Raw genomic sequence first — 12,181 nt, 5'->3', positions numbered from 1 at the left:
CAATGTAAGCTAGCAATGTAAAGTCAACTTTTTTTTAGTAGATTGTTTCCGGGTCATGGCTTTCAGAGTAAAAGCGCTCAGACAACTCCGGCACCCCAGAGCTCCTATTTTGAAGCACTTCCGGCACTGATTGTGTTGCCAAATGCAGATTTTTTTAATTTATTGATTCCAAACATGCAAACATGACCCGCTTTAAAGGAGAATTCCAGGCTTTCTTACCTTTCTTTGTAGTTGTTACGTCCCCACCAAAGAGGTCCAGGTGTTATTTTGTGCAAAAGCTCCTTATTGGCTATTTCCCCTACCATAAGCCCTAAATTAATTGCATTGAATTGAATGGGGCTATGGGGTGTTGTGCTAATTCGCTTATTTCCATCGCTCACATTTTTTTGTTGTATATATCCTCTCTTCATAATGTAAATAATATCCCAAGCGGCACACTACTACTTATTTAGATGGAAATAAGCAAATTAGCACAACACCCCACCTGGACCTCTTTGGTGGGGACGTAACGACTACAAAGAAAGGTAAGAAAGCCCTCTAGCATGGAATTCGCCATTAATTACTTCAGTGACTTTGGTTAAAATCTTTTCCCTATCGAGAGTTATATTGACACTGAGGATTTTACAACTATTGTACAGGTGCTGGAATTAATACATTCGGGAAGGTGCTTGTGAATTTCAAATAAGCCAGGAAGATAATTTCATCACGTGAACCCTAGTGTTCCTATTCTGGGGCATAATTATCGTTAATGCGAACATTCTGTGAAAATACAATCTGTGTACAGTTGCCGGAAATTGCCGATAGCTTGCAGTCGTGGATAAGCTATCTGGGCTCAGCAGAAAGCTATCTCTCGTCTCCAACTTAGTAACCGTGTTTAGAAAATCGCTTTATAAATTACGTTTATTATTATTATAAGCTATTTTCAGGGAAATTATTTGGTGACTGGTGTAGGGACCAAATCTAGACCAGTCAACATAGGTTCTCTCTCTCTCTCTGCAGTGTTGATTTCGTCGACTAATACTATGACAAAAAATGTTTGTCAACTACCTTTTTTCACTGACAAACTAAATTGAAACTAAGCTATGATGACTAAAACTAAGACTGAATATATTGACAATTTCAACAAATACAAAATTTCACTAAAATGTTAGGAAGGGACTAGTGGACAGCAGATCTACATATCGGCTATTTTCAGCAAATGTAAAATCAATCATTACGAGATAATCGACAAAAATAATCGACTAAAACTAGACTAACACTAAAACATTCCAGGTGACTAAAACTAAATGAAACTATCCAAGAGACTATGGGCTGTATTTTGCTCTTTGGCCACTCAGAATAGCCAAATGGCATTGATCACGCCTCCAGGTCTTTAGTTTACTCAAGTTAGGGAATAAGACCTGGTACTTAAGACACGCAAAATACAGCCCTACTATGACTAAAACTAAAATAAAAATGTTGCCATCAAAATCAACACCGTCTCTCTGTTTAGGCATGTCACTCACGTTCTCTCTGTCTGTCTGTCTGTCTCTCTCTGTCAGAGGGCTACTCTCACAAAGCAGGCGTCCGTAGCACAGCAGGCTAAGGTCAGTGCCTGGCTCCACTCCTCAGAGGACATGAACAAATGCTGCAGAGGTTGGTCTCTCTTACTGCTGTCACCGCTGTTATACAGACGCACCCGTTGTAACGATATTTATCTGTTGTTGAGATAAGCATACATCTTGCGTTGGCTACGTCGGTGTGTGTTGGTTATCTGCAGCCTACCAAGTTGTAGATTCTGAAAATGGATTACTTGTATTGTATTGTATTCGTTTCTCTGGCAGAAAAGGGGGAAATAAAAACAACAAAAAACTAAATAAACATACAGTGTCGGTATCAGCTAAATTGGTATTTTAAACATTGGTATCGGTTTCGGCCAATAATTTCCATATCGGTGCATCCCTGCACTGTTTCATTACTTTATTATTAGAATCTTTCTATTTAAATCCGTTTATGAATATTATTAGTTGCTATTTTTATCCATTACTTCACCCTGCTGACTGCTCACATTATTCTTTTCTCAAGGGAGCGTCTGTCTTGCAAAGCATTGCGGGTCTCTTATCTGTGTCAGTGTCACGCTGTTTGATTTATGTTTGTATTTTTAGATCTTTTTTTTTAAGCTTCTAAAGCTTCTGTTTCTCACTGTCTGTCTGTCTGTCTGTCTGTCAGACTTGGAGGAATGTGAGTCTTACCTCCTGGAACTCAACTTGCTGCTCAGGAGCATGGAAGTGCTTCACAGAACATACTCCGCCCCTGCCATCAGTGCATTGCAGGTATATACACACACACACACAAACATGCACACATGGACAGACACACACACACACACACACACACACACACACACACTGTTGGGATAAAGTAGACCTTTTAACCAATTTATGCCTGATGTCGACATTTTAAAAATGCCTTTTTTTTCCTGAAAAACCTCATGTTTCTATATCAGTGGTTCTCAATATTTCATGTCAAGGATCCCAAGAATTATAATGTAATATGCCGCCGACCCCCATCTGAAAATATGTTGTTCCAGGGGACCTCTCCAGAAGCAAAGATTTGAGTTAAAAACTGAAACTCTGAAAGAATATTCAAAGATTTGCGGCCACATTTTCACGACTTTTCAAAAATAGCAGACCTACAAGCTCGTAGCGCGCCACTCGGTGGCGCGCTATGAGCTTGTAGATCTGCTATTTTTCAATAGCTAAAGTATAACATAGGCCTAATTCTTAAAACACCAAAAGGGGTTCCCGCCCCAAAATGGGTTAAGCAGTTACCATTACTTATAAGAGTGTGCACCCTAGCTGTGCTCAAGCAAGGTCACAGAGAGAACAGAAAGACTTCTATATAGTGTCTGAAGAAATAGAGACACGTCAGAGTTCGCCAGGACAGACGACCTCAAGGGGCGCCCCCCCCCCCCCCGACCAACGGACTGATATGATCGAATTTGATTTGTGATGTAAACGGGTCGTATTTGCTTTCATCTCTGTCTTTTGCTGTTCATATGCATATCACATGACCATTCATTTTGGGATAAGTATCCCGGGCAATCATTAAAATATGCCAGATCCTATGATTCCATGACTTATGTTTACAGCCTGTTTATTGGACTGTCTGATAACTCTCGCACGATAACGACGCATCAACACACATTTACAATTATTCTTATTCTTGAACATAGTGGTAGATGCATGCATGGGTGACATTCCAGGGCATGTTTCTAGCAAGAGTCCCATCTACATTACAGCAGGGGTGCCCACACTTCTTTTGACTTGAGAGTTACTTTCAAAATGACCAGCTCAACGAGATCTACCCACCGAAAACACAATACCATTGCTGAAATGGAATAGGTAGATCTTTTTATTTTATTTTTTATTTGTAATCCACCGACATTTGTGCGCAGCAACGCTCTTGAAAACAAAGTATTGCATTATGGGTTTGAGCTGACAGGCCCTTTTTTATGTCAGTCAATCAATCAAGTCAACTTAACAGAGGGTATGCACATGCTTAAAGTGGATGGCACATCGAGTGGCAAAGCAACATGCAAAGTGAGTTTAACATTGTTTAATGTTGTTTAATGCGATCAGATAGGAATTCTCTGTGTGGATGTCTGGGCTGTCAAGGCCAGAAAGTAGTTTTTTGCCACTCAGTAGGCGTTCCTGCATAACTTCCTGGTTTGATGATGATGTCACGCGCACATACCCTCTATTCATGACAAAAATTGTTTTTAGATTTAAATTAAATATTCTTTATGGGCATGTCATGTGATCTACCTGCACAGCCATTGTGATCTACTGGTAGATCTTTTGGGCACCCCGGCCCTGATCTACAGTATGGATGCATACAGAAAATGGATCCACTTTCCTGTTTGGACTGGAAAATAATGTCTCTGGTAGTATGGATCTGGTAGTGTGGGTTTAACCCTGTAAGACCCGGATATATTTCTACTTGCAAAAAAAGAGATTTCAACCTTACTACTACCTTGTACTACTAGGACTTATGTTAAAAATATATGTAAAAAAAAGTTATGAAACATTATGCACATTTAAAATAATAATAATAATACATGAATAATATAATATTTGGTGGATATCTTTCACAATAATACATAATACATGTTCTAGACATTCTAATGATCACACAAATATATGTATTACCGGTACATGCATTTTAGTTACTTTTATCAGGGTTAAAGATTAAAGGTCATAGGTCAATTTTGATGAAAAATTGCACTATGTCCAGAGATTTTGAAGTAGTGTAAATTTGTGCCTCTGTGGGGGGTATTTATATGCAAATATCATGACCAATGGCATTGCAAGACTAAACAATGTACATCAATGATGATGTCTAGGTGAAAAAAGAACAGTGAAAGTGAAAGTGTCCCCACTCCCACATGCGGGAGGCGTGAGCGAGTGCTTAGGCAAGGAATGTGAGGAATTGGAATGTAGGTCGTCGGTCCAACCTATACTTTATTTCCCCCGGACTCACTCACATCTAAAACCCTCTCCATGCTGGGGGTGTGGCTAAGGCTGAAAAAACAATAGTATTTTGCTTGCGTGTCGATCTGAAAAACACGCGTGTCTCTGTGTGTCTGTCCGTGGCGTGACCGCCCGGGCATGCTCAAACATGTGGCAGCCGCAGCCGCAGTCGCAGCCCACGACCGGATCGGCTTGGAGCGGAGGAGAAGTCCTCGCTCCAAAGCCGCTCTGACCCATTTTAAAATCAGCTCCACGCTCAATTCAAAACCTGGCCCCGCTGCGCGCCTCCCACTCCACTCCGTCCGCTCGTATCCTGTGGTGGGGATGGATGCATTTACTCGCACCTGCTGTAGGTTTGAGCCCCAATTAGTTTGACTCAGACTAGGTGTGACTGCTAAAATCAGCCTTTACCACCCACATTCAAGGGGAGAGACGGCCTCTGTCATGACATGTTTTTTTTTGTATCAACCGCATGCTCTCTTTCCATCTCTCAGACTCACACGCACGCACGCACACACACATGCATGCATGGGCTCAGCGCACACAATCACCCTGGATATACTGTATTTACGTGAGCACAGTTGCTGTGACATAAAGGAGATTTAATGTAAGCATTATTCCATACAGAGTAGAGTTCCTCTTCTTAACTCCCCCCTTTTGGCTGATCCAGGCAGGTAACTTTGACATCCCCAAGAAGGAGAAGAGACCGAGGAAATGGCGCTCCAAAAACAGTGGCAAAGATTCCAAAACTACTCTTCAGGTACGCACGCACGCACCTTAGAGTATATATTTCTAGAGAAGGCACCCAGAGGAAACCCTGAGGCGAAATGGACATAGTGGCCGGATTTGGTAGTGCAGCTCGAGCCAGCGCTGCTCCGTTGACTATCATTGCGCACGTTCATGTGATTGGGGCCATGACACGTGAACGAATGTTTCATACGTGAATGCGCACAAACGGCACAATGATAGTCAACGGCAGCGCGTTCATGTGTTTGTAACCAATCAATCCCAGAATGCACACTGTTCCTACCAGGAAGGAGGAGTGAATCCGCCTCATGCGCTTTTGAGCAACTTAATGCAAGTGGATGGGAGGAGAACTCGGGTGTCTTCTCTATAGATATATAACTCTATGGCACGCACACAGTCACACAGTCACACAGTCACACACACACACACACACACACACACACACACACACACACACAGTCACAGTCATGCACGATTGCACGTAATATGAATATGCACACACCCACACATAGCCTGTCAGTCATGCATGTACCGACCGGCTGGTCTGCTGTTCTCACATCAGAATAATCTTTTTATCAAACGATAAGTCATTTGGATTCCGGAGATTCAATTTAGACATAAGAGAATAAGCCAAAGTAGTCTATTCGTCAAGCTTGTAGAACAGGCAAATTTGGCTTATTTTTCGATTTGAGCATTTCAAGTGGTCAAACTTATGTCAAAATTATGTGCAGAAACATCTTCCCATAACTATCTTCCCCTATGGTCTCAGATACCGGTAGTTCATATAGAAACAAACAGTTTAAAGCCTCAGTCTGTGATTTCTTCACCTGACTTGCAGTATGTAACGGCAGGAATAATATGACAAAAACTTTACAATTTATATATTGTACTAGTAGTGTGTGTGTGTGGGGCACGATGTTTCAGTTGTTAGATTTTATTCAGCTTTTAATCCACGTGCTCTCTCTCTCTCTCTCTCCCAGGTCCCGAGTTGTATCTCCTCTGACTCCCCACGTCGCCACGCCTCCCACCCAAACCTCCACATCTCAGTGGATCCCTGCAGCGGCAGCAGCAGCAGCCAGGAGGCCGGCCCCCTGTCCCCGGACTCGCCCACGGACGCAAACCACCTGCAGGAGGACTTCTGCAGGCTGGCCAACAACGGTGAGTCCCTTCTTCTCTCTACCATGTGTGTCCTCCCGGCTGTGTAATGCGTTGTTTCTCAAAGGAAACATAGCAGCTCCGTATGGAGGGTAGCAATTTTTTCTTAAGACATTTCTAGGCCATTACAGGCCTGACTTTCACGGTTTAACCCATTCAGGACGGGAACCCCTTTTGTTTTAAACATTATGTTATAATTTAGCTATTTAAAAATAGCAGATCTACAAGATCGTAGATACGAGCTTGTAGGTCTGCTATTTTTGAAAAATCGTGAAAATGGGGCACAAACCTTGGAATATTCTTTCAGAGCGACCGATTTTAACTCAAATATTTGCTTCTGGGGGTGCCCCTGGAACAACATATCGGAGGCCAATTACATATAATCTTTGGAGTCCTTGACATGAAATATTGAGTGATATAGGCCTAGAAAATATAGGTATTTCAGAAAACTGTCAGGATTCAGAAGACTTTTTTTTATTTCGATGTCAGGCCTAAATGGGTTAACTCGTTTTGTCTGTATCTCCAGTTCACGCCACGCTGAAGTCTGCCTTCAGCTCGCTGTCGGCGGAGAGAGACAGGTTGAGACACACCGTCGACCTGCAGGCACCGTCGCCTCCGCAGGTGATCTGCCTGAAGAACGCCTATGCCTCGGTAAGTGTGTGTACTGTACCTGTGTGCAGGTACAGTAGGTGTACGTGTGTGTGTGTGTGCGCACATTTCTGCCTGGTGGTGTCTGTGTGCGTTTCCCATATACGCCCCCACTCATGGAACATGTGAATGACGACCATTGGCACTCACACTCCGGCCCGCTTTCTCTCTGTCTCCCGCCGTCAACCAATTAAAGGATCTCCCGGATGGTTCCCGCTCCCTCGTGCACCAGGCGTCCAATGACAGCAAGGCGTCCGATTCTCTGTCGGAGTTCTTCGACGCGCAAGAGTACCTCCTCTCGTCGTCTTCCTCTGAGGTACAGATATTACAGATAACTCGCATTCCAATGCTCGATGATATACAGTATATACATACCCCCCCCCCCTCTTGTTGAACTTCATTTATGTTTGTTAGATCAGGGGGTTCTCAACGTTTTTGCTTTGATCCCCCCCCGCCCCGCCCCCAGTACAAACTGACTGCAAAAATAACCTTAACCTCATTTAGACCTGAGTTAAAAACACTTTTGCGACACATTTTTACGATTTTTCAAAAATGTCAGACCTACAAGCTCGTAGAGCTTTTCTATGAGCTTTTAGATCTGCTAATTTTCAATAGCTAAATTATAACATAATGTTTAAAACACCAAAAAGGGGTTCCCGCCCAGAATGGGTTTATAATAGAGAAAATATGTCATAAATGAATACTTGAATGAATACCAGATATAATCAAAGTTTATGCTATTGTAAACTCTTCATTTCCATTTTCCATTTTGCAATAATTTATTTATATTTTTATGTGAATGAATGAATGAATGAATGAATGTTCATTTCGAATAACATGACAATAAAAATACAAAATAATACATTAAAAGGAAAAAAAAGTTAAAACTATATACTATAGCTATATACTTAATATATTTAAAATAAAACCATAGCACCACCATTATAATGCCTTTTCATGTCGCGGGGGGTTGGGGGGGGGGGGTTATTTTGTTGGCATAAATCAGTCCTATTGAGCACCCTTCACGTCTGTGTGTTGTTTCGAAAATATTGAACCACTGGAAAGTAGTAAAAAGTGCTTTGGACAAACCTCTTAACTCCATTGGACCCTCAAAATGTCCGCTAAAGCAACTAACTCCACCACCTCTCCCCCTCTCATGGAAGTAATTGGCAATATATAAAGTTATTGACCACCAACTTTGATGAGGCTGTATTGTTTTGTTTTAAAAATATACGGTTTTCTTTATTTCCTGAAAGATGAACATTATGGAGTTATGACGGTTCCTCCCGACGGCAGAGATATATATATTTATTTTAGCAAAAAGGGTGAAGTTGTTGGCTTTCCTTTCCGGCTGTCCTTTTGGGCTGACATTTTGTGTCTTTTGATCCAGATGTCAGACGATGACTCCTACATCAGTGACATCAGCGACACCGTCTCCATGGATACATACGTCAACGAGGGAGGCAGCGAGAGGCACGGCTCGGGTACGCTGCTGCCGCTTTCAAAGAGCAAAAAAAACAAATTTGCATTTGTAGTTTTAGTCATAATAGTCTCTTGAATCGTTTTCATTTAGTTTTAGTCACATTTTAGCCACCCAACCAAATATCATTAGTCGACTAAAATGTGTTTTGGCGGGCCTTGATGCCGTCGTAATGGCTGATTTTATACTTGCTGAAAATAGCAGATCTACATCCTCGCAACGCATCGCAGCGCGACGTGTTGTGAGCTTGTAGATCTGCAACCAAGCGTAAAAAAATGACTTGTGTCTTTTACTTATACTGGATCTCTTGTCCACTAGTCCCTTCCTAGCCTCGGTACCAGGCTTTCATTTTTGTTGGTGCAAAAATTGAAAGCCTGGAGGAACGCATTGGCCGCTCTGGTCTAAAAGTGGGAGTCAACCCTTCCGGGTGGGCGTCGCTCCAAATTATGTGACGTAGCGCTGCACTAGGGGGGAGAGGAGGGGCCGGGGGTGACGGACAGATCGATGAGATCCAAGCAGGGCGTGCGCAAATCTCAGCCGCGACCCGCCCCTCTAGACCAGAAACCTAACACGTTAGCTCAGGCTAGTCCCTTCCTAACATTTTTAGTCTAGTTTTTAACTGTTGACGAAATTGTCAAATATAATTAGTCTCAGTTTTAGTCATCATAGCTTAGCTTTCATTTAGTTTCCGTTCAGTTTTCGTCAGTGAAAAAAGGTAGTCGACGAACATTTGTCATAGTTTTAGTCGACCTTTCAATCCGCGATCCTTTTAGTATTTACTAGATATTGTCACGGTCAGCCTTGTATCTCCCAAGTTTCAAATTTGTACTGTATGTTATTTTTTTCTTTTCGTTGTAAATTTAAGCCCTACTTCAAATCATACAAACGTGTCGCACAAAAGTAGGGTAAATAGCCAATCTAGAAGCACATGAAACGTGCTCTTGTAGATCGGCCATTTTCACTGCTTGTAGATCGGCCATTTTCACTATTTTAAATCGTTTTTAGAAATAAGAATAGAAAATAAACGGTTTTGTTTCTACACGACAACAAAGATATATATATAGCAACATGATTTAAATAAATAAATAATTTGAAGTTTTTCCAGAAACGTAGGATGTAGGGTTATAGGCCAGGTCTGAATCCATTGCAAGCATTAGATTTGCACGAAAAACTCCTTGGGCTAAAAACGGCCCTAGCCGTCATCACAGATGTGAGGACATTTGGGCAAGTGGGAGTGTTTTTCGTGCAAAACTAATGCTTGGAATGGGTTCAGAATCATGACAACCCCCTAGTGTGACATGTCACATGCTACTTAAAGCATAATGAAAATGTGAAAATGTTGCCTTATATAGGATGTTAATGGTATACCCCAACCTTCAACCCCTGAATTTACCATGATCCATTAATTATTTCATTGACAATTTTTAATATGCTATTCGGATGACCCTAAAAAAAAAAACCTCAAACCATTTACTATTGCGATTTCTTTCGGTTCAAACCTTAGATTGACTGGCCTGTCAGTTTTTTTATCCCACAAACCCATTTTTCACCCCTGTGTCAATCATCTAATGTGATCCTGGGCTCTACAAACCCTCCACCAACCTAGTCCCCATATATGGGGGACATGGGGAGAGCAACGGACTTGAACTCATGCTTCCTTTATGCCCGAGTGTCCAAGTTGCTCCTTTACACCTGACAGGGGGGAGTTTCCCTGGTTGGACGTAGCGCGTGGAAGGAACACGTTATTCCAACCAGTTCCTTTCCCCTCCATCAGGCGCCCCCCAGCTGGCCAGGGGGAGGCAGTTTAGTGACCAGGATTACTGCATGTTTTTTGTGAGGGTACCTAAGCCAGCACAGCTGATTACTATCCAGTGAGTGCAATCATCTAAACTCACACACCTGCCTTAACTAGGCCACAATGTCACAGTGACCTCTTCTAATCAAGGAGGCCTTTTGATATAGGAGTCCTTAAATCTTAAAGAAATAAAGCCTTTCAAACATTATAACGGCATACAATATAAATGACATTATAAAACAACAACACCTACCCTAGGGGACATGGGGAGAACATGCAAACTCCACACAGAAAGTCCTTCTCTCTCTTACTCTTCCTTTCGTCCTTGAATTTTAACCTCCCTCCACTCCACTCCACTCCAGTCAGCAGTAGCGCTAGCGCTAGGCAGCGCCGGCGCTCCGCCCTGCCCGCTCCGGCTCCCAGCATGGGCGGCGTGAGCCTCTGGAACATCCTGCGGAACAACATCGGCAAGGACCTCTCCAAGGTGTCCATGCCCGTGCAGCTCAACGAGCCGCTCAACACACTGCAGAGGCTGTGCGAGGAGCTGGAGTACAGCGAGCTGCTGGACACGGCCAACCGGACACACGACCCCTACCAGCGCATGGTGAGGATAGTAGCCTGGAACTCACCTATATGCTTTTTATGGCATAGGCAGCTCCCTAAACTATGCGCAACTGCGCGACATGAGACTAATTACTTGACAGGGAGAGAGAGGAGTGTGTGTGCGTCAATTTAACAAAGGTGCAGACGATCAGAAATCAGCAGAGAGTGAGCAACGTTTGCGCTACTCTATGCCGAATTGAAGTGGACTCGGACCCAGACTTTTTTTTCCTCCATGGAAATAAAAACATCTGTGTTTCCGAGGCTAGGTGAGGAGGGACTTCGCGTAAGCCAGTGGTTTAAATCATATTGAGGCCCATTATTTGAGCCACGGGACCACCATTTTGATGACATTTAGGTACTATAGGAGAGATAATAATGCAAACGTTATTTTACATAAATGTGTAGACTTCTTGTAAAATTAAGTAGCCTAATGCAGGTATTTAACCCCTTTTTGGTGTTAGCATTAAGTTATGCTTTAGCTATTGAAAAACTCGTAGCTCGTAGCTCGTAGCGCGCCACCGAGTGGCGCGCTACGAGCTTGTAGGTCTGCTATTTTTGAAAGAAATTGAAGAACTACTGACATAGAAACATAGCTTTTTCAGTAAACTGTCAGGATGTAGAAGACATTTTTTGAATCAGGTCAAAATGGGTTAACAATAATTAAACTCTTGAGAGTGTAAAATGAAACCAAATTTACCCGTCAGGGTCCACACACACATACACACACACACACACACACACACACACACACACACACGCGCACACAGTGCTTGAGTCATGCCTTGCTGTGTGAGGAATTGGACATGAACAGTGCACATTTACTGTACGTGTTGTTGACATATGTGTGTGCACACATGCCTGTGTTTCATGCACAAACACATACGTCACACCATGTAGTTAAGCACTACAGTGTGCACTCATTGTATGTCACACACACACACACACACACACACACACACACACACACACACACACACACACACAATCTCCCAGTGCTTTACCTAAAGAACACCCTAACTTCCCCTGACTTCCACAGGTGTACGTGGCGACATTTGCAGTTTCCGCGTATGCGTCCAGCTACTTCCGAGCTGGAAGCAAACCCTTCAACCCTGTCCTGGGAGAGACCTACGAGTGCGACAGAGCCGACAAGGGCTTCAGGTTCATAGCGGAACAGGTATGAACCCCTCAGTCGGCACTCGGTACGCAAATACGACGCTCCTGTAAAGGAAATTGGGTTTTCCA

The 12,181-nt window shown here is 42.9% G+C and overlaps 1 protein-coding gene across 3 annotated transcripts in view; it reads left to right on the top strand.

The window, feature by feature from the left end:
• The window catches only part of LOC310861094 (oxysterol-binding protein-related protein 3-like), a 46,836-nt gene that overhangs the window by 24,564 nt on the left and 10,091 nt on the right, over positions 1–12,181 (top strand). For all 3 annotated transcript variants that reach the window (XM_083768393.1, XM_083768394.1, XM_083768395.1), the window contains exons 7-15: positions 1,542–1,635; positions 2,209–2,312; positions 5,182–5,271; positions 6,239–6,416; positions 6,940–7,064; positions 7,258–7,377; positions 8,452–8,545; positions 10,699–10,940; positions 11,976–12,113. In XM_083768393.1, coding sequence (XP_083624519.1) covers positions 1,542–1,635; positions 2,209–2,312; positions 5,182–5,271; positions 6,239–6,416; positions 6,940–7,064; positions 7,258–7,377; positions 8,452–8,545; positions 10,699–10,940; positions 11,976–12,113 — 1,185 coding nt within the window. The remainder of the gene's footprint in view (positions 1–1,541; positions 1,636–2,208; positions 2,313–5,181; positions 5,272–6,238; positions 6,417–6,939; positions 7,065–7,257; positions 7,378–8,451; positions 8,546–10,698; positions 10,941–11,975; positions 12,114–12,181) is intronic.

Source organism: Protomyctophum parallelum (genome assembly GCF_964188405.1).
Source record: "Protomyctophum parallelum genome assembly, chromosome: 1".
Taxonomy (NCBI): domain Eukaryota; kingdom Metazoa; phylum Chordata; class Actinopteri; order Myctophiformes; family Myctophidae; genus Protomyctophum; species Protomyctophum parallelum.
Note: the sequence above shows the minus strand (reverse complement) of the source record. Positions and strands in the feature narration are given on the sequence as shown.